Source organism: Battus philenor, unplaced genomic scaffold, assembly GCF_028537555.1.
Source record: "Battus philenor isolate CCGP_79_NKW_IND1 unplaced genomic scaffold, ilBatPhil1.0.hap1 SCAF_28, whole genome shotgun sequence".
NCBI lineage: Eukaryota > Metazoa > Arthropoda > Insecta > Lepidoptera > Papilionidae > Battus > Battus philenor.
Genome location: NW_027181691.1, coordinates 8278066 through 8304936, shown reverse-complemented (window position 1 = coordinate 8304936; position 26871 = coordinate 8278066). Strand labels below are relative to the sequence as shown.

At 33.3% G+C, this 26871-nt stretch overlaps 2 protein-coding genes across 2 annotated transcripts; both read right to left on the bottom strand.

Annotated features, from left to right (window-relative positions):
• Positions 1-10752: 10752 nt before the first annotated feature.
• On the bottom strand, positions 10753-23358 carry LOC137925913 (oxaloacetate tautomerase fahd2, mitochondrial). Its single transcript, XM_068769398.1, has 5 exons — positions 22880-23358; positions 20261-20477; positions 15957-16121; positions 14671-14837; positions 10753-11273 (listed from the first exon to the last, which is right to left on the bottom strand). Exons 1-5 carry the CDS (start codon positions 23167-23169, stop codon positions 11114-11116), a joined length of 999 nt encoding a protein of 332 aa, XP_068625499.1. The 5' UTR covers positions 23170-23358; the 3' UTR covers positions 10753-11113.
• A 2383-nt stretch (positions 23359-25741) lies between these two features.
• On the bottom strand, positions 25742-26517 carry mRpL35 (mitochondrial ribosomal protein L35). The gene is made up of 2 exons (XM_068769572.1): positions 26416-26517; positions 25742-26339 (listed from the first exon to the last, which is right to left on the bottom strand). Exons 1-2 carry the CDS (start codon positions 26435-26437, stop codon positions 25831-25833), a joined length of 531 nt encoding a protein of 176 aa, XP_068625673.1. The 5' UTR covers positions 26438-26517; the 3' UTR covers positions 25742-25830.
• Positions 26518-26871: the final 354 nt, after the last annotated feature.

Genomic DNA, 26871 nt, shown 5'->3' with positions numbered 1-26871 from the left:
AAAAGAAGTATTTCAAAACTGCAAACGACCCACCACATAGGTACAAGGCTGCAGTTGCACATCAAGCTATCAAGAGGGTCTATCTTCGAGATTCGAAGATCCGTAGTCAAAAGAAACTAACCGGCATTGTCCAGCGAAATGGCAAGTTGAAGAAAGTGATGGCCGCAGGGGGCCTTCTAATTCTGAAGGAGACTATAGACTACCAAACGCTGCGTAGAACGTCCATCTACGAGATCTTGTTAAGTTCGACGGAAAGCGCTGGAAACAGGCGGTTTAAACCTTTTCTGTTGTAAACCTATAGGGGGGGGGGGGGGCTAGGCCCAGCACTGAATGTGCTACCGGTGAAATTATGATGATGATAACATAGTCATGAAATTAATTTTTGCCTAAAATGAAAAAAAATCATGGCCACCAAAAGTTTTCGTGAAATAAAAAAAAAACTAAAGTGATTTAATTCACCAGCAATTTGAGCCTAAATCTTTGTAGCAATATAGAAGACATTTAAATCTCGCCTCTCGCAGTTTAACGAATTAAGGCCTGTAGAAATTGCTCGAAGTGATTGCCTCTAAACCGGATACTGTCAGTTCTAGTACTTTGTGAGTCTGTGGCACACGGATGCGAGCAATTGACCAATTAAACTGAAGATGCTCGCACTGCGTTATGAAGGGCTGGATGAAACATGTTTCGATGTTTAAAGTTTTATGAAATTATGTTGTTACAACTGAATATTCACATGTTTTAACAAGTATATCAATCAATATTATACAAACGCTTATTTTCTAATGAATTAATGTAATGTAAACTTAATTTAAAAGGTTACTCGACATTTTTCTACGAAAAACTTTCATGACATTCTATATACACCATGATAGGTTTTAGATATATAAGATTTAAAGTGTTGAATGTATAGCTCACTTGCTGTCAATTAATGATGTACTGTGGCTAAAAATGAATCATTTTAGAGATAATTATTACGTAATATTAAGATAGTGTTCAAAATTTTAACTACTACATATTAAAATGAATTATTGTTTACTATCTGTCCTTGCATGCTTTGTATTACCAGAAGTTAATGGCCTGACACTTTCAAATAAAAAATGTAAATTAATGTAATATATTTTGGTGTGATAACTATACATGATGAAAGGAAATAGATGTAAAAAGAAAAGCTATAAAGCTTTTTGCTGACAAATAAGCTTAACGTTCACTTCTTGAAAGCTTTGACACTTATATCACTCATCCTGTATATTTAAATGAATCCCTCTTTCCTTTGGTCTCGTCATAGCCTGAAAAAGACTTTACCGATTGTATTCATCTCTTTCTTTAAGTTTCCTAATATTCTGCAAGAAGTTCTTTTTGAACAAACTCCTTGCAGCTAATACTTTTGAATTTTGTTAAAACATTGCAACTTTGACAGTTCACGCATTGCATATATTTTTTGACAATAAATAAAAGAATCACATTTAAAAATGTTACATTCATTTGTTTCTTCTTATAGAATGCAACATGGCAATAACCATTGGCAGTACAAAGTCTTCCGGTAAAGGTATTATAATATACATAAGCGATGCCACATAACTACTTAACAAATACAGACAGATGGGCCGGTCTAAAACGTTCAAAAAACGTGAAAAATAAGGAATTAAAATGTAAATCATTTTTGCCTACGCAACGAACGTCATTCCAAATTCAAAACCAATTCTAACTTTTTTCATTGTTATTATTTAGATGACACCACACCAAAGAGTTTGAAACATTTTGTCCAAGGAGGTCGTTACAATATAATTTATGTGGTTATTTAAAGGATGATTGTTATAGGTGTAAAAGCTATTAGGGAGTCAATGTATAGTTAATTTTTATCAAGTAATGTATTGCACACCCGGTCCAAAAATCCTAAAAATGTATTGATAAAAACCCAAAGAATAATCGTTTTAAAAATTCGGATTATAACCTATGAAAATTAATCTTGTTTACAATCTTTCTTTGCAGCCAGTCATATTCTAATAATAAAAAAAAAACTAGTGTCATATATTTTAGAGTGATCACTTTATACAGGGTTATTGGAAAGTTAGTCTAAAATCTTGGTAAAAATTTGCTGATAAATGAGGTATATATTCTCCCTTCTATAGCTTACACCTATTTGGAAAAATCACCCTGTATTTATAAATATTTTTAAATGGCAGCATATAGTCTAAAAACAAAACATGGATTTGAAATAAAAACGTCGCAATGTCATGACGTATATGATTACTGAAACAGACACTACCAAGCATCCCCTCTATTTGTGAATACCGACTGAGTAAATATAGCCTCGTGTTTTTACTAGGAACAGTTCAATAAAAATCGTTTTATTTTTATTGTATACTCCTAAAAGAATGTATGTTATATCAATTAAAATAAAATCAACGATGCAATAAGGGAGTAGTCTTAAAATGTGTTATGCTTTACATACACACATGAGTGAAATTATCGACGAGTGACATCCCTTGTCGGGGGGGCCTTGAGCCTACTCCCTCCACGTTACATTCGCTTGACTAAACTAAGAGCTTCGACTCTCCAACGTCATTATACAATACGATCTAATCTGACCCGATGTTCCTGAAAGAAATCTCGAGCTGCATAACTATAAAAATGTTGACAGCAAGGGCACTTAATACTAAACAAGATTAGCAGAGGATAAAAAGTTAAAAGTATTCATCGTCATCATTATTTCAGCAGTAGAATATACCACTGGACATAGACCCTTGTAAATTTCCAATAAAATCCGTGGAAAGTGCATTAAACCATTACAAAGTTATCCGTCCACCTTGTGGACTTAAACGCTGTTCGCTGCCGGCACGTTTTCTTCAATTTTATTCTTAGACTCATTACAACAAAATACACATAGAGCCAGACAGGACACGTACAAGAAGTCGTATGACATTAACAACAGTAAATTGACAGTTAAGGAACAACAACCACCTTTTCAACAACGTAGACAGACACAAAGACGCGTCACAATAACATTAAAGTTACGTATGAAAAGGGGTAAATATTTATCATTTTAGCTCTGATTCCAGATCCGTGAATTCTGCGATTGATAAAATTGTAACAGCCTGCAAAAGCTAAGCAATGACATCTATGAAGCAAATATTTATTGTTATTAATGGACTTAGATGAGAACTTTAGACATAAAGACATTGATACAACATATATTTAAATATGTATTTATGAATAGACTACTGAAAGGTTCGGATTGTTGGTTCAATGGAAAAGAACCTGGAAAGAAAGTTGCTAGTTACACATTTAAAGCAAATTTCAACATTTTGCTGTTATAAATCATCAATCTGTCAAACAGATCATCAGTATGACACTAATCCCGGGCATGTTTATATCCTATTTGATCTTTAATAAAATAATAGGCTATTTTAATCATCCTTGTCTTAAAATAACAATCAATCGCAATCACACATTTGACATCATTATAAAGTACTTATTTTTTTGCCAACGCAAATCACATTTAGATGCATAAAGTGGCCATTAACGAAGCTATGATCTTCCAAATGTAAATAACGTATTATTAATTGTCATCTGCCTGTAAAATACCAAATGTCATTAACTATATTTGAACCGCAGGACTTCCACTATAAGATATAAGCGTGCCTTGTGGATTTGCTTTTGATTTGCTGTATATTTTATTCCACAATCATCTATCCATCCTCCATACGCTCAATACAAATAAATGTCTAAAAACATTATTTTAATAATATTTTTATTTATTTAATCACTATACAAATTTTGTAAGGGCGGACTTCATTCTGTAGGCATTCTCCAGTCAAACTAGAACCTGTTAGTTTGCTGAAGTAAATTTAAGAGAAGAGCTAAGCTGCTTGGTTTCGGCTGAAGTTGATGCTGATAGCCCGGGGGCTTTTACAGCTTCATCGGAACTGAGTTCGCAGAGCAGAAGGGTCCGTGAACTTAAAAATAAAACAGAAGCTGGACAGACGTATTCCAGTTGCACGATGTCGTTCGCACGTAGTAAATCGCTCTACCCAAGTAGTGCTGTGTAGTGTTGATGTTGTGTATGCGGCTTGGGACGGCAGCGTGGACCACAGGCAAGCCAAAGATGGATCCGTGTCCAACCTGGGTTCGTCCACGCTGTTCGCGGTTAGGAAGCGGGCGGCCCTAAGAACTTGTATTGCGGTGTGGTGAGTATTGTTTTGTTCTATTGTGAATGACGCGATGTCCTGTGCGGAGTGTTGCAGGTGAAGTGGTCGCTGGTGCCATTTGAATACCGGTAACGCTGTAAATGCTAAGTCAACAGCGTCGATGTTTAATTAAAAAAAATACAGCAGTTATAGATATCTAGAAATAATAACAAAGTATAAATATTGACTAAAATATATGTCATGAGTTTAACTATTCATAATACGTTTTAACTTTTTTTGATAAGAACATTTATGACATGTAAATGGAATGTGATACCGGTTTACATTAATAAAAGTTATAAATAGCCTCTACTATAAGTGGGTCATCTTCTTTTATAGCTTTAAAATATGCGTATGTATGTCGTTAATTATTGTATAGTACTCTCTATTCAAAAATCAATGGTTTCAAAAATAATACGCTTGAAAAATTTTAAATTATTATTTACTATCTGATTAAAGTTTTTTACCTGTCGCATTTCAATGGAAAAACATAATTAATATAATCTATTTCAGAGTTATAGCTTCATACAAAGTAATTTAACCGGGGGTATAAAAGTTTTATACTATGAAATGAGCTATAAATTCGCCTCTTTAAATCTTTAACACATATAACCTTTTCCCCTGTATAATAACATAAAAAGTATATATGTTACAATTTTTTTTCAGATAACGCAAAGGAAGTAAGAAGATTTAAAGAAAATAATGAAATATGGTATAATTTTATTCGTACATTTTCAAATGTCAGCTTATACATATATATATACACATATTACATATATATTATAATATTTATCAATTATTAAAATGAATAACTAATCGCTTAAAAACCGTAGTATCTTATATTGAATGTTTACTAAGTATGTTGTTTTCTGATGTGATGTATCGAGAAATCTTTTAGTCGACGAACACACAAAATTTATTTTTATGAATATTTAAAATTGTAGATAGATAAGCTATAAATAAATATTACTTTTATATTATGTTAATATGGAAAAGTTATACATATTTATTATAGTTTTAAAAGTAAGACGCACATCTTGTGCTTCTAGTGGGGATCTATACGCCAAGAGGACGGCGATATGTATAATACAGTGATCAAAATGTAAGGTGAATTCGTTTATAAAATGTAAATACATTTTTAATTCTTCCAAATCAGTTTCATCTCCTTCCGATAAAACGCACTTTTGTCAACGCCTTTTCCAATCCTCGGAACTGTCAGATTCTTTTACCGATATTCAACACCTTCTTCGGTTCGGTTTTTATCTTCTTAATCTTGTCAAAATGTCGTCCCCGCGTTGGATTTTTAGGATTGCTGAATAGCCAGAAGTCGCACGGAGAAAGATCAGGTGACGACGCGTTTGACACAAAACATCCTTCAAAATTATTTGAGCTGAACTAAATGATGTTACTACTCTTGGCAAATAGATGCTAGGCGAATGTTATTAATACTCCTAACAAACTGAAAAAATTTAGCGGCCTTCTTTTTATTCTGATGCCCGGGAGTTTTTAATGACAATTTCAACTTTTTTTTTCACATTACAATTTATATATATATATATGTATAGTTTACTTCCTGCCTATCATATTAATTCCAAATTTTCAAGTTTCTAAGCCTTATATTTCCAGATGTATCATGAAGAGTCTGTAAATATTTAAAAATCTCTTATATATGTGTATATTTATTTAGTATCACACGTTTTTAACATGTATGTTACATGTATATATATCATGTATTGTAAGGAAGTTGGTATAGGGTTGTAAGTTTGGAAGATTGTATTTAAAATATCGCATAACTACTGGTTAATTCGTAATATTTAATTGTTTCTCTGTTCGTCAATTAAATAAAAGTAGTAAACTGTTAATCTAGGAAAGCAGAAGAAAGAAGATATATAGAAAAATGAAGAAAGAAGAAAACTAAATCTTGTTACTAAGTACTAGTGCCGCAGGAGTGCTTTTTATACTACATCTCCTGCTGCTTAAGTGCTTATCAATGAGTATTTAGTGTTACAACTTCTAGAAGAAAGAAGATACAGACGAACGACAGAAGCCAAACTGCAGCCAGTGTATATATGTCACAATGACTTTTAATTCTTTGCAATTATATTTTTTTTCGTATCGTATTTTGTCGTCTTATAAGATATAAACAATAATATTACAAAAGTAAAATTACATACACGTAAGCTAAACAGAAGAACCAAGTCACCAACGTAGCTCAAAGAATTGCTGATCTAAAGTTGCAGTAGGCGACCACGTGCCGGTAGACGCAGCGTGGGTCCTCCGTGCCTTCTACTGGGTAAGTCACTAGCAGTCGGACACGGACAGCGCGAGAGCCTTCTTCGTGACGATCTTTGAAGGAAGTCATTGGGTGTCAGACCCCCATTAAGTCACCCGTGGACCTCTGTAGGAATTTTTTCTTTGAATGTAGAATAAGATAAGACAAGCATATTTATATTATTTCATTATCTGTACAGGTCACAAGAGAGAAGAGACAACAAAATCCACTTACTGTTAACCTCTATAGATACAAAAAATGCGGGAGTTTATTATTCATATCATATAACCAATGAACGTAGCACTTGGTATCAATTTGTGCAGTCTAAAATTCACTTTATCCCGCTATCGACAACTGATAAAAGTTCGTTGGTTATTTATAAACAATCATTCTACACAGATGTGTGTCTCTTTATTAAAAATATTTTTAAATTTGCAAACATACAGTGTGATAGATTATAGGTGTAAAAGCTTTAAAAAGGAGAATGTATAGTACATTTGCTGTTTCCTTATTTTAAAAATATTGTATGAAACACCCTTATTCAATTACTACATATTAAAATAAATTATTGTTTACCATCTATCTATATAAACTTTGTACTGACAAAAGTTACTGAAATGTCGTAGTTATTTGGAAAAATAAATTAATTTAATATATTTCAGAGTAATCACTTTATACAGATAGAAAAGAAGTGCTGAGCTATATAAGTACGCACTGTTTTTAAATCCAAACTCAATCGGGTTAGATAATGTTGTCTAAAGATATTAAGACGTGTATATAATGTATCAGTAACTATTTTGCAATCATTACTAAATTTTAATCTATTTTTTTATCTTTTTACAGTTACAATTTCAAGCTGAAAAAAAAGTATCCCAAAAAAGGCAATTTTTATTAACCAACTATATAAAATATGATAACAGACAAATAAGTATGCGTTTAGGTGGTGGAGATGGATTACCCGATCACGTATCTTTACCTAATTAAAAACGACATAACCGGTATAAATAATATTTGTACCTCAAAATCAATCCAAATGCAATTAGAGATTGACATTACTGACAGCGGCCAATTTCAAATCGGCGTTCGAATTCGAACGCTCAAGAATGATTTCAAATAAAAAGTATCGTGGCCGTAGTGGCCAGTAATACGAAGCGTTTTAACGTGAACGCAACAGATTGTTATAACAAGAATGTACTGTTTATTGGACCTTTGTAAACAGAATAGAATGATTATTGAGATCTATTGCACAATGAATAGAAAATTGCATTCTACAACTGCCATCAATAGGTCTCAACGATAAAATTGCTCGAAATCTATTCATAACGACAAATATCCGTTGCGTAGACAAATTTAGTCTGAAGGGAGACAACCAGTTAATTCAGCGTGCGAAGTGTTACATCGTTATATCAATTTATATGGATGCTAAAAGCGCGGGAGGTCAAGTTACAATGGTCACATAGCCCGTATTGACCACTTAACTCAATAAAACTCCCCTCCCTATTAAATTTAATAGTCTATGAAAAGCGAAGTTGCGCGCGCGGCAAAATGCTTCTTCCTGTAAACGAACGGAAGACGCCGATTGGCTCAATTGCGAGCCCCATTCACCAATCATCATCCAGACCTGCTTCGAACAACCTACTCGAGGCAATTTGGAATTGAGATCGAAATTTAAATCTTGACAATTGACATCTATCACTTTTAACGTGTTTTATCTATTGCATGAGTAAATCTAAACATTTTTTTCTCATCATATACAGTCTTGTTTAGTTTTATTACTAGTTTTTATCTCACTTTGAATTCGAGTATTTGTTATTATTTATTTACTCGCAAATGTGCATACGTCATAGTATACCAGAAGAGCCCACAACAAACTAGTAACGGTTTTTACAACATCCTTAATACAATAGTAGAGCAACTTATTCCAAAGCTTTATTTTAGTATTCTATATTTAAAATACTACGTGGTTTAATTTTTTTTAAAAAATAATTATTGGTAATATAGATTTTTTTCCCGAAGTTTTTATTTAACGAACTTCTTAAATTTATAACAATGTCAGAGACACTACATGGGAGTGTGTTACATCGTTCTTTTATATTACTATTATTTTATACTACATTTACATGGATACAATTGTTCTTTATTTAAATGATGAATGTGAGTAACCCGATCCGTTTTCAATTAAAACTATAATATAAAGGAATATTATAGATAATAAAATTTAAAATGTCTTTATTGTTAATTTCTATTACAATATACACGTATATAAATAAAAAATATTTTATTTATTTAACATTTTATTGTACACGTTAGGATACATTTAAATAGTTTCACAATAATATACAAAAAAGTACAATGGGCGTTCTTATCACACAAGGCAATCTTTTACAGACAATCATAGTATGAAAAAACCCTTAAATACATAATGATGAAAAACTGCAACATACTACCTAAACGCCATAAGTAGCAGTAAATGCATAATGTTGTGTAACATAAGGTTTTTTTTTAATAAGTATAAAAATATTATATGTATGCATTTATTCGATTTTTTCTTGCATTGTAGTGTACTTATCATTATAAGATATATATATATATATATATATATAAAATAAAAATAAGTGTTGCATTTAAGGGTTAATGACATCTCCTGACGTGACATCACCGGATCTTATCCTCGTAACATTTTTTTTATGGGAGTATCTGAAGGGTAAAGTCCACGAAATGAACTAAGAGACCATATCAGTGTTTAAAGAAAGCATAGTTCGCGAGGTAAGTGATATCCCACGATCACTTCTGCTGTAAGTGGCACGAAACCGGCCGGATTACAAGAGTAAGCCTGACGTGATGGTGGTCACCATTTAGGCAATATATAAGAAATATAATCCGCACAATTCCTTTTTTTAATTAATATTTAATTAAAGAAGTTTTTTTTTAATTTGAACTAAAAATTCTAATTCTGACACCGGACACTGACAACATTATGAAACAATATTGTATGACACAAAAATAATGAAATATTTTAAAATTTACTTTCACAGATTTTGCTGATTAGTATGCGCAGGCGCTTGGAATTAGACAAAAAAAATTCAAAGATATCCTCATTTCAGCCGTAAGACATCCACTGTTGGACAAAGGCTTTCTCCATAATTAAAAGATGCAAAGATTAAAAGCAAAGAACTATTATTATTTAGTAGCAGTAAACATGAACTTAGATATTTGACCTAAACTCAAAGAGGAATGCGGAACAGAAACTGTAATATTTATAAAAATATATGTTTTTTAATTACGAAAATTTATGCACATTAATGACATACGCATCCGAGACGTCGTTTACGATGGGCCTCATAAGGAGGCTGTAGGTCACCCAGAGAGCTATGCTATACAGCTGCTAGATCGAATAGCAAATGATATATCGGAATAAGAGTCAAAGTTACGGATCTAGATCAAAGAATCGCTTGTGCGATGGCCATTTGGGGGCGGCGGCCAGAGTCAGAGATGGAAGACTTGATGGTGGTAGGCCTGCCAGTAAAGGTATATAGGCATATAGTTAATGTTACGGAAGTCGGAAAAAAATAAAACACATTATTAAAAAAAAATCATAGTTTTTAAAAATATTTTTGCAAAACTTAGCTTTATGTACAAGACGTCACTTTTTAAAGGCATTCCGCATTTTGTACAGTTTATACACCATAGTTCATTGTTTCACCTTGATTTAATAATAAGAATTGCATAAAATACATTACCCAAAAAATCAGTTTTTTTTTTAAATAATACATAAATTAGATTTATTTACTCACACAGCGCCACTTTTTAGAGACATTTCATATTTTGTACACAGACTATACACAAATAGTACTAACATATTGAAAGTGAAGATTTGGTGAAGAAAAATGTTATGTTAACTTACTAATAATTTTTTAATTTAGTTTCCGTTTCTTTTTTTTTATATAAGTAACCAAAAGGATTGCAAATAAAACACATTCATTATTTCACCTCGATTTAATTATAACAATTGCATAAAATACACCATTCAAAATTTTTTTATAAACTTTTAAAAATTTATTACGTAAATTAGCTTTATGTCGATGGATTCACTTTTTAAAGACTCCATATTTTATATACAGACTATACACAAATAGTACTAACAAATATTGAGAGTAAAGATTTCGTTAAAAAAATAACAGATGTTTTTAATTTACAAATAATTTTGTAATTTCATTTGTCATATCAGTTTTTTTATATGACGAACTAAAAATATTAGAAATAAAACGCATTTATTATTTCACTTTGATTTATTTATAACAATTGCATAAAATACATCATCCAAAAAAACAAAAATTTTAAAAGATTTTATTTTTAATTTATGTACAAGGCGTCACTTTTTAAGGACTTTCCATATTTTGTACACAGACTATACACAAATAGTACTAACATAAACATTTACAAGTACTTCCGTTGATGGTGTAAATAATTAGTATAAAAGAAATATTTTTGTACATTGTTTGTAATATCTGAATTTTTAAGGTTGATTTTGTATTTCAACTTTTCCAGCCAAGAATTCTTTTAGGGCTATCTCTGTATGAGGCCACAGATTATATATGGCATTGTGTATTTTAACGATATTTGATATCACTGTATAAACTTAGTAATGATTAATCTATTGAAACTTTTCAACTTTATTTTCAAGGACGCCGATTTTTTCAATTGCACTGCAAATAACATCGCCTGGTTTCAGGTATTCTGGAGGGTTACGGTACATACCCACACCTCCTGGGGTGCCCGTAAGTATGATATCTCCTGGTAGTAGAGTCATAACCCTGTAAAATTTCAAGCATCATATAGTTGTTTTGGCTTTATTTATATTTGAAGTGGCTTGAGCAGGTAACAGGTGGCTATGGTTCTGGATTGGAGACCACGTACCAATGAGCGCAGAGTACGATGCCCGACCACAAAGGTGGACAGACAATCTAGATAAAATCGTCGGAAGACACTAGATGCAGGCCACACCTAACCGACCTTACTCGAAATCTTTAAGAGATGCATATGTTTAGTAGTGGATATTTTACTGCTGAAACGATGACGAAGATAGAAGAGAAGAGGTCATATTCTTTTAAAAATATAAGTCCGCGTTACTGTTCTATCGTTCGACGCTTTCGTTTATTAAAATTATTTGTCAAATATTACATTTTTTATTCATGTTTAAAAACATAAACCTGCCAGCAGACACTGTTTAATGGAGCGATTCACTTGAAGCCTTAATTTTGAATTTTAAAGCAGTATTAGAAGAATTAATGAAGTTTAAGCCAGAAGAAGAAAATAGTAACTAAGTATTAGGGGGACCGGCAAGTAATGTCGCTTTGTTAATTTAAATTCGCACGACTACTTTTTAAAAACTTTTTATTCCTAAACAACAATATTCACCTTCGTTATCGACAACCTTTTGCCATCTAGTGTACGAATCAATGGCGAAACGGTAAAAATCAATCGGTTTTTCTGTTAAATATGTCGACAGAAGCGACATTATTTTCCGGTCCCCCTAATATTATAAAATGATCGTATATTTCAAATTAGAATCAAAGTGGACCCGAATCCCTAGTTTGAAACTATTTTAAAAGGAATAGAATATATTGATTTAAATAAAAAGACTGATTTTGAAGTGCCATATAACATTTTGATTAATGAAGCATTAAATGAATTTTCCATAACGCGAGTAATATCGAGTATCTATCTACCTCATGGTTTTATCTCAATAAGTATAGATTGTGATATATTACGAGGGCCAAACTGAAAGTTTTTAGAACTGGCAACTTAAAAGCATTATATTAAAAAAATAAGTTTAAATTTTGAAAATAGAACTCTTTACCAATAATATTGAGTATACATTTCATTCATTTGTCATTTGTTTTACGATTTGGCGGCAAATTGAAAATTGTCTGTGCACGTCAGAATGAATTTAAGCCGAGAAAATTTTCGTGCAATGATTTTTTATGACTTTCGATGTCATATAAGTCAACAAGAAAGTTATGATAGACTTCGATTGGCTTTTCACGATGAAGCCCCATCTCGTGCCACAGTTTACAACTGGTTTAATGAATTCAAACGTGGTCGAACTAATCTCACCGATGATTTGCGTGAGGGACGGCCTTCTACAGCGACGACTGAAGACAATATCAGTGTTGTGCGGCGTATGATAGAGACTGACAAAAGAGTGACCTATCAGCAGATTCGGACAAGTCTAGGCATAGGTATGAGTCAAGTGCACAAAATCCTCCATGAACATTTAGCGGTCAGAAAGCTTTGTGCCCGCTGGATACCGCATAATTTGACCGAGGCTCAAAAACTCCGCCGTGTTGATTGGTGCCGAGAAATGATCCAAAAATTTAACGGAGGTGACTCAAATGCTGTGTTCGACATACTAACGGGTGACGAAAGCTGGATGGATTACTGTTATGATCCGGAAACCAAAAGACAGTCTGCTCAGTGGGTGTTTCCTTCCGAAGAGTTGCCAACTAAAGTGAAGAGAGGTCGAAGTGTTGGAAAAAAGATGGTGGCCTCGTTCTTCGGAAAGACAGGTCATTACGCGACAGTTGTCTTAGAGGATCAGAAAACGGTTAATGCAGAGTGGTACACTAACAACTGTTTGCCACTTGTCTTAGAAAAAGTTCGAGAGAAACGACCTCGCAGCAGGATCCTCCTTCATCACGACAATGCCTCGTCGCACACCGCCAGGCAAACGATCGACTATTTGGCGACCTCAGACGTGGAATTACTGGGTCACCCGCCGTATAGCCCCGACCTCGCACCCTGCGATTTTTATTTATTCCCGAAAATAAAAGAAAAACTTCGAGGAAAACATTTTATGGACGCCGAAGAAGCAGTGGCTGCGTTTCAAAACGCCGTCGAAGAGACCCCTAAGGCCGAGTGGGCAAGGTGCTTTTCTCAATGGTTCCATCGAATGCAGCGATGTATTGATGTAAATGGACGCTATTTTGAAAAGTTATAATAAAACTAATAACTTGCTAGAATGCTTAGTTTTTGATTTTCTAAGAACTTTCAGTTTGACCCTCGTATGTACTTATCTGATTAACCATAATGTTACGATACAAAACATTTATTTTACCTAAAAATGGTCGGGATTTCTTATCTCTCAATCAGGAATAAGTAGTAAGAAAAGGTCCAATATTTAGCCACTTCCGCACATACAATTATGCCGTTTAGTGCCAAACACAGAGATAATCGGTGTAACATAACTTCTGAAGATGCCCCGTGGAGGGGTGAAACAAGTGTTTAGTGAATTAACGGTCGCAGTTGTGTAATTCGCATTATTTGCCGCATACGCATTTATCAGCGGGCTGGCGGGCGGTGCACTTTGTTGCACGACTACCACTGCAGTGGAAGTGGCTAAATATTGGTCTTTTTCTTACTCAGGATGGACTTCCGCAAGGTAACGCCTGATTCCATTAAATAGGAGTGAGGAGATCCGTAGGCAAATGAAAGTAACCAATGCAGCCTTAAGAGACTTAGAAAACTTTGTGACGTGCAGAAACGCAAACAAAAAAAAAATACATTTAATTGATACAACAAAAGCAAATTCGCTAATGTCTGTGAAATATAAAAAGGGGCATAAGTCAGGCTACATAGCAAGAACAGATGTTCGCAACGACCTTAAAGGTCTGAAGAGAGACATGACAAGGGAAAACAACCTTGTTAAAGTCATTAGAAGATGTTGGACGAAAGCTGCTTAAAGCCAGTTGTCGTCAGAATCTAAGGGGAAAGTCTATTGATGATGAAATGTCCAAAAATGAACATAATGATGATAGTGATAAGTGGATCTTTCAATTTAAAGTTACAAAGGCTTCCAACGCGCCTTTGTTCGAGAAGCACAACAAACTCAGACGAATTTTTTTTATGATTACTTTTACAATACCTTTACACTACTTAACCAATTCATTTCCTTTTTATTAGAACCTAAAAGTAAAGTGCAAAAAAGTTTAGTAAACTTAAAATAAAGACATAAAAGTGGAGTAGATATATGTTATATACCGTACACATAGTTAATAATTTATGAAGCCAAGAGAAACATGATGGAAAATTGTAATTGTGTCTATTTTATTTCAGATTTCATCAAAGGCGATGATAGTTGTTAGTGAAGATGATCCACTAGCTATATTGTTAAATGCCACAAGCGGCATTTAGCGACAGTTCTGTACTTACGAAGAAAGTCTCTCGATGACTTTGGGTATCTTGTGGATGAGCTGATCGGTTTTGCTGCACTGCTTCTGTTCTCCGTTGAGGGAGCATTGGATAGTGAGGGCTTCGGGGTCTCCGATCTCGTCGTGCGTCGTGATACATGGCCCGATGGGACAGAACGTGTCCATCGACTGCGGAATCAACTTTAATTACAACACCTGTATAATTAATTCTCAATGTTTTTATTTTAATGCTTCCAATGTGTCGAATGTCTTCGAAATGAGGAGATCCGTAGAAAAACGAAAGTCTCAGCGTATTAGCAAGTTGAATTGGGGCAGGCCTGTTTTTTAGAAAACAAAAAGTCTAAAAGAAAATAGTATTGGAGACCGATGTGTTTGGCCAGGACCCTCAGTTATGTGGTAACGAAAAAAAATTCACTTAAATCTTAGAAGTCATTATATACTCAATTTGTTATTGTAAAAGAATATTTCAAAGAAATTTTAAATTAATACTTCTTACGTAAACATGTCTAGATTTAAGAATTATCGTAAAATTCTTGTGACAACACTATCCTATCTGGCAGCTACAATTGAGATAAACATTTAAAATTTAGATGACATATTGCAATGTTAACACGTATCGCGAATATCTCGATGACGGACAAGATTAATTTTAGTACAGTTTCCAAATGCAAATATCAAAAGCATATACAGGGTGGTTGATTACAGGTGTAAAAACTTCAGGACAGTTCATTCGCTATCAATTGATGTATAGTACACCCTATCCAAAAACAATTTCAGAAATAATAAAATAATAACTTAATGATAATGTAGTACGAAAACGCGTTTTCGAAAATCAAATTACTACGTATTGAAATTTATTACATTTGTCTATTTGTCTGTAAATGCGGCGTGGTAAGGCTCCCACTAGTGGTACTGACGACATAGTTAATATCGTTGAAGTCATGAAGTTCGGACCGAACTTCATCATCTTGCAGTGGGCGTCTGTCAGTTGACATGATGATGTATCTATGCAGAGTTGTACTGTCTGTCAAGTTATTGGCATGTTGCATACTAAGAGAATATGTGTGTGTATGTATATATATAACACACACGCGCTCATGGGCATTAAAAGTGTAGTTTTTTGAAAGTCCGGCATAAAACGAGTATGTAGGATTATTCTCCGTCCAAAATAAAATAAACAATGAAATAAAAATCCATCATCTTCCAAACACCTTCACGTCATCTGAATAAAACTGTACGATTTTACTTTGTATAACAATTTGAAAGCGAGATATAATTTTACTTTACCTTGCCGAGCAGAAACTGGCCGCCATTTTTAGCCTTCTGCCAATCCCTGGCGCTGATGTCTTGAGCGACGGTGTAACCCAATACGTAGTTATATGCATCAGCCGCCTTCACGTTGCTTGCCACTTTCCCGATCACCACTGTCAGTTCCACTTCCCAGTCAACCTTCTGGAAAATCAATAACTATTTAGCCTAGGGTACAAATAAAAAAAGTTACTCGTACATATGACCAAAGTAAGAGTTAGGAAATGTTTTAATGTTTGACTTTTCACATAACGCCTAAGGATGCTAGGAACGACTTACAATCTTTAATGGAATCAGGCATTACCTTGCGGAAGTCCATCCTAAGAAAAGGACCAATATTTAGCCACTTCCGCACATGCAGTGGTAAAGTGGCAAAAAATAGACTCTGTGTTTGGCACTAGTCAGTGTCACATATAACATAACTCCTGAGGATGCCCCGTGGAGGGGTGAAACACGTGTTGAGTAATTTGGCGGTGGCGGTTGTGTAATTCGTATTGTTTGCCGCATACGCATTTATTAGCGGGCTGGCGGGCGGTGCACTTTGATGCACGACTACCACTGCATGTGCGGAAGTGGCTAAATATTGGTCCTTTTCTTACGACTTACAATCAGCACGGTTTGAAACTAGCATCCCGGAGAAGATAAGCCGATCTGCGCTTTTGCCTCTATTACTAATCTTAATGTGTTTGTTATGACTACAGTAGAAACAAAAAGAACGTTCTCAAGTGGCGACCACGAGCCGGTAGACGCGTGGGCAGTCTCCCCATAGTGGGCCCACGAAATATCGCGAAAAGTCGCTGAATGTAGGCAGCGCAAGACCGGTCATCTTTGAGTGCTTGCAGTGGGCATATATTGCCTGACATAATGATGAAAGAAACTAGTATATAGACACAACTTTCCAAACCCTTAAAACCATTATAAAATAATATTATAATCAAATGCATAATACGGTGAAAGAGCTAATCTAAACTTATGTGGAACTTTAAAACCCGACTTTTTTTTAATTTTTTTAGAGCCACATAGTAATAATAAAGCTTTATTTCATTCCATTTAAATGACTAAAAATTAGTAATTTTAAATAACAGTTTTAATAATTTTGTAATAAGTTTTTATGGATCCTCTTTATAACATTTGCCAAGCGTCTGTTTTTCAAAAGATATCTCCGAGCTACCCAGTGGTGTACCAAGAACTTTTGCCGCCCGGGGCGGTCTCCAATTTGCCGCCCCTTCTATTATAAGTCAATCAAATAGTGGTTTTTTATAAATTGATACACATAAATAAATTATTAAGTTATTTAATCAATATTAATTAATACACAAAGTAAATTTTTTAGACATATGTGTATGCACTCGTAAACATATTTATATAATATCTACTCTTCTTTCTAGCTTTCATACTAGAAAAATCGTGTATAATGCTCTCAAAATTAAAATTATTTGTAATTTCTTGTTCTATTGGCAATATTGCAAGAGTTTTTGGTCCTAATTGACTCATTGTAGAACGAAGATAATTTAATTTATTATTCAAGAAAGAAAATAAATATGAAATGAATATGTTGCTTTTTACAACTATAAGTAAATTTAAAAAATGCCGCCCCTAGGTAAGTGCCGCCCGGTGCGGACCACACCCACCGCCCCCCCCTAGGTACGCCACTGGAGCTACCCTTGTTTTTGTCAAATGTTTCAATTTTGTCATACGTGTCGTAAAAAAAAATAGTGTCCAAATCGCTCAATTTTTTGAAACAAGTGTCAAAAATTCGACTCATATCTTTCCACAACTACCATATTCACCAATTCAATAAACTCAAAAGCATAATGTGGTGACGCCGTTTCGATACGTTTGAGGAGATTATAACAGAATCGAAGGTCTTGTAGGATATACTGGAAAAAGACTTCCGACTGTTTCGATCACTAGAAAAGCGTTGGTAAAAGTACCTCTTATCAAACGGTGATTACTTTGAAGAATATGAAATTGATTTGAGAGAATAAATAAAGAACTTGACATTTTCTGAACCTTACTTTTGATCACAGTATTTATTATACTTCCAAAAGTATCAGTTATTATCAGAGTTCTTTTTATTACTTTACATGAATACTAGATGTTCCCGCAAACGTTGTTTTGCAAAAAAAAAAAAATAGTTTTTAATTAACAAATAAAAAATAAGGGTTGATCGCAGAGGGGTGAAAATTTAGGGTTGTATGTATTTTTGTATGCTGTATCATAATAAAATAAAAACCAAAAAATTTGTCTAAAAAATAAAAAAAAATTAGGGGTGGACCACCCTTATCACTTAGGGGTATGGAAAATAGATAGTAGCCAATTCTCAAACCTACTTAACACGCATATAAAATTTGGTAAAAATCTGTCAAACCGTTCCGGAGGAGTACGGTAGCTAACATTGTGACATGGAAATTTCATATATTAGATAGCATAAAAAATAACCGACATACAGCCAGTATCCTCGTTATCTACGCCGAACATTATTTCATCTGTCGACCACCTACGCGCATTATGAGCTGCCAGCTTAATTTGCTTCAATAATTGACTCCAATTCGCGTGGCCCGGAGGTCACATCGGCTCTATGTTGTTCACGTCACATATTTTTTGGTTATAATAATATCTATCCATTATTTTATTAACGTGATTTTTACAACACAATTGCATTTTCACTTTAAAAGTGACGACGGTGTATTTTATTTACAATACTCATATATCAAAACTAAACAATTAACAGAGATATCTATCTATCTTGGCTTACTTTTACAATTATAATCATCTACTAAATGATACATAATAAATGAAAAAAAAACTGATATTAAAAAAAATAAATGCTGAGAGTTTTGCTGTGAGATACCAATCTAGCATCGAGCTATATCGCTAGCGAAGTTAGCTCAAAGAATTGATAGGTTAAAGTGACAGAGGATGGAGTACATCGCTCGTGTAGCCGATGGGCGTTGGGATCAAAAGGTCTTGGAATGGCGACCACGAGCTGGTAGTAGACCCCTAGGTGACTGACAACATAGTCAAGGTCACAGGAAGTCACGGGAAGTCGCTGACATCGTGGAGGTCTTTAGATGAGGCGTATACATTGGAGTGGGCGTCTATAGGCAGATATAGTTATAGTTAAAATAATTATTATTGAATTATAATTTCAGTATAAATAACAAAAGGTTCTGAAGTTGGTTCCGGTAGAGGCGACGTGGGTAGGCCGACGACATGTGTTGGTGTGAAGTGACTGGATATGAATAGCCCAACACATCAAGGCGATATACAGAGAAGGCATAAGCCATGCAGTAGGCATTCATAGGCTAAAAAGAAGCAAGAACAAAAGAATTTTTGCATAATTTTTTTCTTTCCGAAGCCACACAAGAACGAATCGAAAACATATTGAATTAGCGACATAAAGCATTCGGAACTTTAGCGATTAAAATATTTTGCGGTTACATTTATAACTACAATGACGTAGTGCACTTATACTTATGAGTCAAGTAAGAATTGTGTCAATTTTATTATGTTGTAATTTATATAAATTAATAAGTTATAAGTAAAATTTAATGGAATCAGGCGTTACCTCGCGGAAGTCCATCCTAAATAAGAAAAGGACCAATATTTAGCCACTTCCGCACATGCAGTGGTAGTCGTGCAATAAAGTGCACCGCCCGCCAGCCCGCTGATAAATCCGTATGCGGCAAACAATGCGAATTACACAACTACCACCGCTAAATCACTCAACACGTGTTTCACCCATCTACGGGGCATCTTCAGGAGTTACGTTACACCGATTAGTGCCAAACACAGAGTCTTGAGACTCTGTGTTTGGCACTAATCGGTGTCAGTTGTTACACTACGACTACCACTGCGTGTGCGGAAGTGGCTAAATATTGGTTCTTTTCTCAAATAAGGAAATTTTCTTTGACCTTGAGGGTCATAATTTTAGAATATTCCAGACTGCGTGTAAATTTAAAATGCGCCATTTGCTATTCGAGTAACATAAATAAGGAAGTCTTTTTGAACATTTCTATTTAACTTGATTCAATTAAGAGAGATCGAATTAGAAATGACAGAATCAGCTCAAAGAATTTCTCGTCCGAAGTGGCAGTGGGCGGAGCACAATGCTCATGAGCCGAAGGCTATTGCAGTCAAAAGATTCTCTAGTGTCAACCACGAGTAAGTAGACGAGTCTTAGGTAAACCCCCCGCTAGGTAGTGGATATAGTAAAAGCCGCGTGATATTGCCGGATACTGGTCAAGGATCTATCACACATATCCATAATTATACAGTACCTTAGTGGAGTCACGTAGCTTGATGGCGTCACCTGGGCCAATTATCGTGCTTGAAAATTTGCTGAATATTATTGGTACTTCCGGAGGAGTCAGGTTTTGCTCTGAACAGTGGTCCTTATAGTTCAGACCGATGCACAATATCTTGTCCATGCCATGGATAGGTGCACGAAGGTTTACCGAACACAACGACAATGTATTTGAGTCGGAGGGTTGTATCCTTGAATAAAAATATGTTTAAACAAAACTGTAGTTTTATTAGATGATCACTCAACTTTTTTCTTTCATCTATAGCAATGAATTGTGTACATAATAAGAAGAATATTAAAAGAACCCAACTTCATACATAATAAATTTAAATTTAGCCTCTTTGTAATTATTAAATTAAATTGTTTTTATTTTAGGAAGCTTCCCATATTTGTGATACAATTGTGATAAATAAATTATTATCAGAAATATAATTATAATTAAAATAAAAATAGGTTAAGGTCTAGTTAAAACTATATCATTTGATAGATAAATAACGTAAATAGTTTTACTACTGCTACATAGGCCTTTATATCCCTTAATTAGAAGCTATAAGAGCACCTAATGCACCTAACGTACCTAACATGCCTGATCTGAGATCATATCCTATTTACATATGTAGTTTTTTTGGTACTTATTTGTTCTTATTCCCCAGTTTTGTTTTCTTTTAAATTTTCACACTGTAATAAGGTTTTTTACAGTTCATGTTACATAAACTATTTAATTTTATTAATGATAATTCAGAGACATAAGAGTATATTAAAAAACTACACACAAGAGTTAATAATATTATAAAGCCTGGAGAAAGGTGCAATGAGCGTATCTTTATTTCTAATGGTATTTATTAATGTTTTTTGTTGTATTATGTAACTATGTAATGTCATATATATCTTGCAAGCATTTGTATAACAGTAGTGATTTATTAGTATAGATTATATAATCAGATGCATGTTTGTCTGAAGTGATGTCTTGGCCCCAAAGGAATTATTTTCAGGGTCTCCAGTTGCCAATATATAGGTTTAGTTGTCCTGAGATTTTTTCATTACCAAAGTTCCTCTTAATGAGCCAATGCTTTCTTTAAGTAAATAAAAAACAAAATATAAATATTCTACTTATAAGAGAACATAAATATTAGGTAGTTTTTGAATTTACCCTTTGAAGTTAAATAACAAGGCTGTCCATCAACAAATCCTACTAAAAAGTGTATTATACAGATAAATTAAATTCCTCAATGTAATACTAAAAACAATATTTTGGTTATAATGAAATAATACCAGCCACACTACCTATTGCGCCATTTATTCATTCATTCATGTCAGTCTTTAGACACTGCAAAGACATAGGCCACTTCCAAAGATCACCGGAATGACCAGTCTTATGCTGCCCACATTCAACGACTTCCCATGACTTTCAATTATATCATCGTTCCACCTGGAGGGACCTATACATGCTAAGTCTATGTGCTTGTGATCACCACTCGAGAAACTTTCAATCACAACAGGCATCGGACACATGAGAAATATGCCACTTTTAACAAGCCAGCCAGATATAATCAAATTCAAAAATTTTATTAGTAAATGTAAATATTTATTTGATGGTAAGTGGATATGTCTTATTTATTACAATCATGCAATTTTGCATTTCCAACTTTGTGTCAGAAAATGATAATGCTACTAAGCATTTCAGTTCAGTGAGGAAGCTGCCTGCTAAGCCTGCTTCTTTTTGATTGTATTGGAAATCTGTGGGGGATGCCTATGTACCATTATGGGTGTCTAAAGGCTTAAATGAAGATGATGGACTAATAAGGTTTTTAGTTTATAATTCAGCCAGTTTTACATCAATAAAACACTACATCTTGTCCTATTTAAATTTAGTTAAATATATAATATAACAATTATTCTTGTTCATATTTAATATCTGCAGGTCATTTCATAAAATACAAAAACACATTGATTTAAATTATAATAGCATTTAATACTGTTTTTGTTTCAACTCATTTCAAAAAAAGAACTTTGGAACTATCTAGTAATAAAAAAGCATTGTGGTTTAAAGGTAATGTGTTAATGCACTATATTATAAAACTATTTAAACAAAAAATATTTAAAGAGTGTAGTAATAGTAATGGACTCAGCATACAATTGTTCATGAAAGCAATTTGAACACAAATAAATATCATCAAGAATGTTTGTTTCAATTGAGCATAACTACATAACACCAAAACTAATTTTATACTTATACATTCTATGTTAATTTAAATATAGAGTTTATATAATAGTTAAAAAAAACTGTAGTAGAAACTATTTTAATTTTTTAATATGATTCTTGTATGCCTAATTAAGGGATTTTCTATAAAAAGGATGATAAAATTGTGTATTAGAATATCAGTCTTAAGAATACTATTTATAAAAGAGGTATGGGTCCTCTTGTTCAAATCATTTTTAAAAAAAAACACTGTATTTCTAAAGTAATCAACAATAATTCCGCATGAAAAGAATTTTAACGTTTGTTATTATCTTGCATACACAATAAGGTGCTTCAAATAGTTTTTAAATATTTAAATTGATTTATTTACTAAAAAAAATCATAATTACTTACTTTTTAGCTTTTTCAATGGCATTATCTTTTAAAAGGCCCAGAAGCGTTGTAGGCAATGTCGGGTCGGCTTTATTAAGATCAACAATTTTGTCTTCAACTAAGTATCCAACACGAACGTCGCAAGGGCAATCGTTATGGGTAAACTGTACGAACTTCATATTTTTTGATGTTTCTACTGAAAAGTTTCTGACCGCTCCAAATAGCACTGAGTTATTAAGGTAACCACATACCGGCGGCAAGGTTTTTATTGACGTTATCGCACGTGTAAAGATACCACTGATACCAGTCATATTGCTGTAGTGTCAATAAGTTTTTTAGTTTTTTATAATTATATCAAAATTAAAAAGGTTATGCAATTACCTTCATTTATACGTTAAGTTTATATCAAACTCTGTCAAATATTGCGAGCAGATTGAAAATTACCTCTATCAAATGAATTGTTTACAGTTATTTATCTTTTATATAATTATCTGCAGTTTTTTTGACGGGTAGTTGACAGATAGTAAAAATGATCTTTATGTACCATTAGAGTTAGGGATTATACTTACGGACTACAATAATTACATATATTGTGTATTAAAAATCGTCACGCTGAATTAGAAAATTACTCTCCCTGTATCTAATAATACAATAAACGCTATAATACAATCTTAATGTTCAATGTCTGTGATCAGTTTAAAAAAGATGTTAGTTGTTACCAAAGTTATATCAATATGTAAGTTAATCTGGAAATATAACAGTTTTTAGTTTCAACTACCATGAATTAAATTCTAAAGAATTTGTTCTGGACAAATCAGAAAAGTATCTAAATAAATTTAATTTAATACTAAAAACATAACGACTGGTGTAAACTGAATAATGTAAGCAAAACTCGGTTTAACGAACAGCTAAAAAAACCATAAAGATTGGGGAGAAACAAAATAAAGATTTTACTAGTTTCTAGGAACGATTTACCGAAGGAATAGGAATTTAACGAGTATAAAAACTTCGCCATTCATCAGACGACATATTCACAAATTAAAATATGAGTAATATGACTCAAATCAACATAATCATTTAACCGTAGTGCTCTGTGAATACTGCTGACCTGTCTATGTCAAGGGATATCCCCTAAAGGTCTCTTTAAAAGACCTTAATAGAAAATAGTTCTACATCATAAATAAAATGAAATTGGGTTGTTTAAAGTTAACTGCTTAAATGTTCCATACGGAACGCTTCTACGAAATGTAACTTTCTCAATACAATTAACAGTTACATAGCAATTTACATATTTATAGATAAACTTATGTGTAAAAAGAAAAATACGACAGTCGTGTGAAGTAAATTGAATACTTATATTTCTCAAAGATACTTGGCTATTAATACACCTGCTAGAACATTATCATGGAAAATTCCCACAATCGCGCGGCGCATAAGTTATAGCCCTGTTGCACTTCAGACCTTGCTCGAACTCTATTGTCTGTCAATAAGACGATTTGTTTGTCGTCGGTCGAGAATCGCCGATTAACAATCTATATATAATATTAACGTACAAGGGTAGCTACAGAGGTTAAAATGACCATCCAATTATTTGACATTTATTGTTTTAATTACAAACCATGTATTATTATTGAATATTTTAAAAATTCATGTTTCACACCGACCAAAATTAAGAAATACTGTTTTTTAATATAACGTAACGCTATCTGTGTTTCTGGTCTTAGAGGGACTCTCATTAGCTCTCTTTTTAATGGCCAGCACTGTCAACCTATAATGTGGAAGAATTATAGACGAGTATCAGCCCAAACCGGTCCCCTTACGGGGATCCTTACGCCTGGTAATTCCACGAGGTGTCCGCCTGAGCAATCTTAGAAGTTTGCGGTTTCAAATATGATAAAACTGTAATAAGTTGCGGTCTAATCCGAGGCTTCACTGTGAGCCATCGGACTTCTGAGGTTCCCCGAAGAACCTTCACAGATGTTATGGTTATGCGCTCTTCCTCCAATTTCCTGGAATCTGTAAATACCACTGGGACAGTAAAGTGAGCCAAGTCAAAAAAAAAATCAAAACATGTTAAAACAATTAAACCATTGTTTAATGGCTTACAACACGGCATATCTATATATATTAACTTTTGACATGGAATGATTTTTGATGGTGCTTGATCTTTTCTAAACATACTATATAATTGTATGTCTAATACCATAGCTTCGTTATATAGGCAAGTAGTTGAAATATTGTTGTAGTTTCTTGTTAGGAATTAACATTTTGAAAACTGGTTGTTTGGCCTTTCATTTCAACAACTACTAGCTTTATTTTTTACAAGCACAAATTCACTTTTTGTGGTCTAATAAGATTAATTGCAATGTTTTAAACGAGGAATTAGGGGTAAAGAAAAAAGTGTTTCTATGTATTTTAAGGAATAAAATAGATATCTAATAATCAACTAGACTTTCGGAGCACTGACTTTTATTGACCAGTCTATGTGGCCATCTTTGGTGGAGACCTATACCTTGCAGTAGTTGTCTATTGGCTGAAAATAAGGAGAAACACTAGTGACATGTGTTACTGTTTTTCAGGTCCTCAGTAATAGTGATATTATAGAATAACTTATTATTGCTTACAACTTGCAACTATACTGAACAACCAATGTGCTGGCAATAATGGGTGCTCTAAAAATCCAGTTCATTATTAGATGTCCTAGCAATAAATCCTTAAAAGACCTATGAAGACTTTTTTCTTGACCATGCAATCTTTGGGAAAGGCTTATGCCATACAATAGCATCTATTGACACAATGACAATAGATGAGTATAAGGTGACAACTACAGATAAATGATTTTTATAAATATGTAAGGATATAACAAAATGATAATATTGCTGATATTTTGCAGTTCTTGCATTTTTAATTATACTTTAACATTTTTTTTTAATCTACAAAAACAAAGTAATATTCACAAAAAAATTGTACATTTAATTTCTGGGTACTGGCTTCTTCCTAGTTATGAAAAATTCTTCTCTAGTATGGTATGGGGCATAAGGGTCTTCCACATAATGTTTAGGTCTTTTCCAGAATTTAGTAACCATTTTGTCAAGCAAAGTACTTTGTGTTGAATTACAAAACACATGTTGCCTGAGTCGCCTCCTTTGAGGAGGGGATTTCTTCCATAACTTCTTATGTCTACCAACTTTGGGTCGAATCCATCCTCCCCAATGTAGTCTAAAGAATCTTCTTACTGCTGCTTTGACCGTTTTCCTCTTGCCTCTTTTAAGGCTAAATTTAGTCACTCCTCTAACAGGCACGGGAGTCAAGTTACTACATATCTCTAAAATATGGCGGTTATTAATTAGACTTCCCGTATTATTTGGGGCGAAAGTTATATATTTGTAATTTGGATTGACAGCCGTATAGTTTCTTACATTTTGGTAAATAGTGTAAGCGGCGTTGCGATGTTTTACTTGAATAGTTGCAGTACGAAGAACTGAAAAGTATTAAGAGGTTATAATTTTTTTTTTACTTTCAAAACAAACACGTATTCACTATATGATGAGATTTACCAGATAGAGCACAACGTAACATGTTATAATACCATTAATATGTTATAGTAATAAAAGAAGTATTTTATTCCATTTAAAAATATCTAATATTTTAAACGTCACTGTCACTATTATGTTATTTTACAGTAGACAGTAATCGCAGATAAACAATACGCTTCGTAAACAGGAAATAATAAACTTAATATAAAAAAACATATTTAATAATTATTATTATTTAAATAATATTTTCTTAAATTTTGGGAAAACTTACTTTAAATCGTAGAGATTTCGTTTGAAGTAACAATAATAATGGAAAAAGGCTTCAGAAGTTATCAAATTAAGATGAAATATTTCATTACAAAATTTTCATCCTTAAATGATATAAAAATAAAGTGTTTCTTGGTCCATAACTTCACTTTAAAATAAAAGCGTTTTGAAATAAGGCACCGGCTCACATTATGATGGTGTAATTTATTT

Bases quoted from the DNA above. Each gene is read 5' to 3' on its own strand.
- LOC137925913 (XM_068769398.1), bottom strand. From the start codon at position 23,169: ATGACTGGTATCAGTGGTATCTTTACACGTGCGATAACGTCAATAAAA. The intron at 20,478-22,879 runs GTAAGTAATTAT...TTTTTATTCAAG, and splicing joins GCCATTGAAAAAGCTAAAAA to GATACAACCCTCCGACTCAA. The intron at 16,122-20,260 runs GTACTGTATAAT...TTGATTTTCCAG, and splicing joins AGCTACGTGACTCCACTAAG to AAGGTTGACTGGGAAGTGGA.
- mRpL35 (XM_068769572.1), bottom strand. From the start codon at position 26,437: ATGTTACGTTGTGCTCTATCTG. The intron at 26,340-26,415 runs GTAAATCTCATC...AATACTTTTCAG, and splicing joins GTTACGTTGTGCTCTATCTG to TTCTTCGTACTGCAACTATT.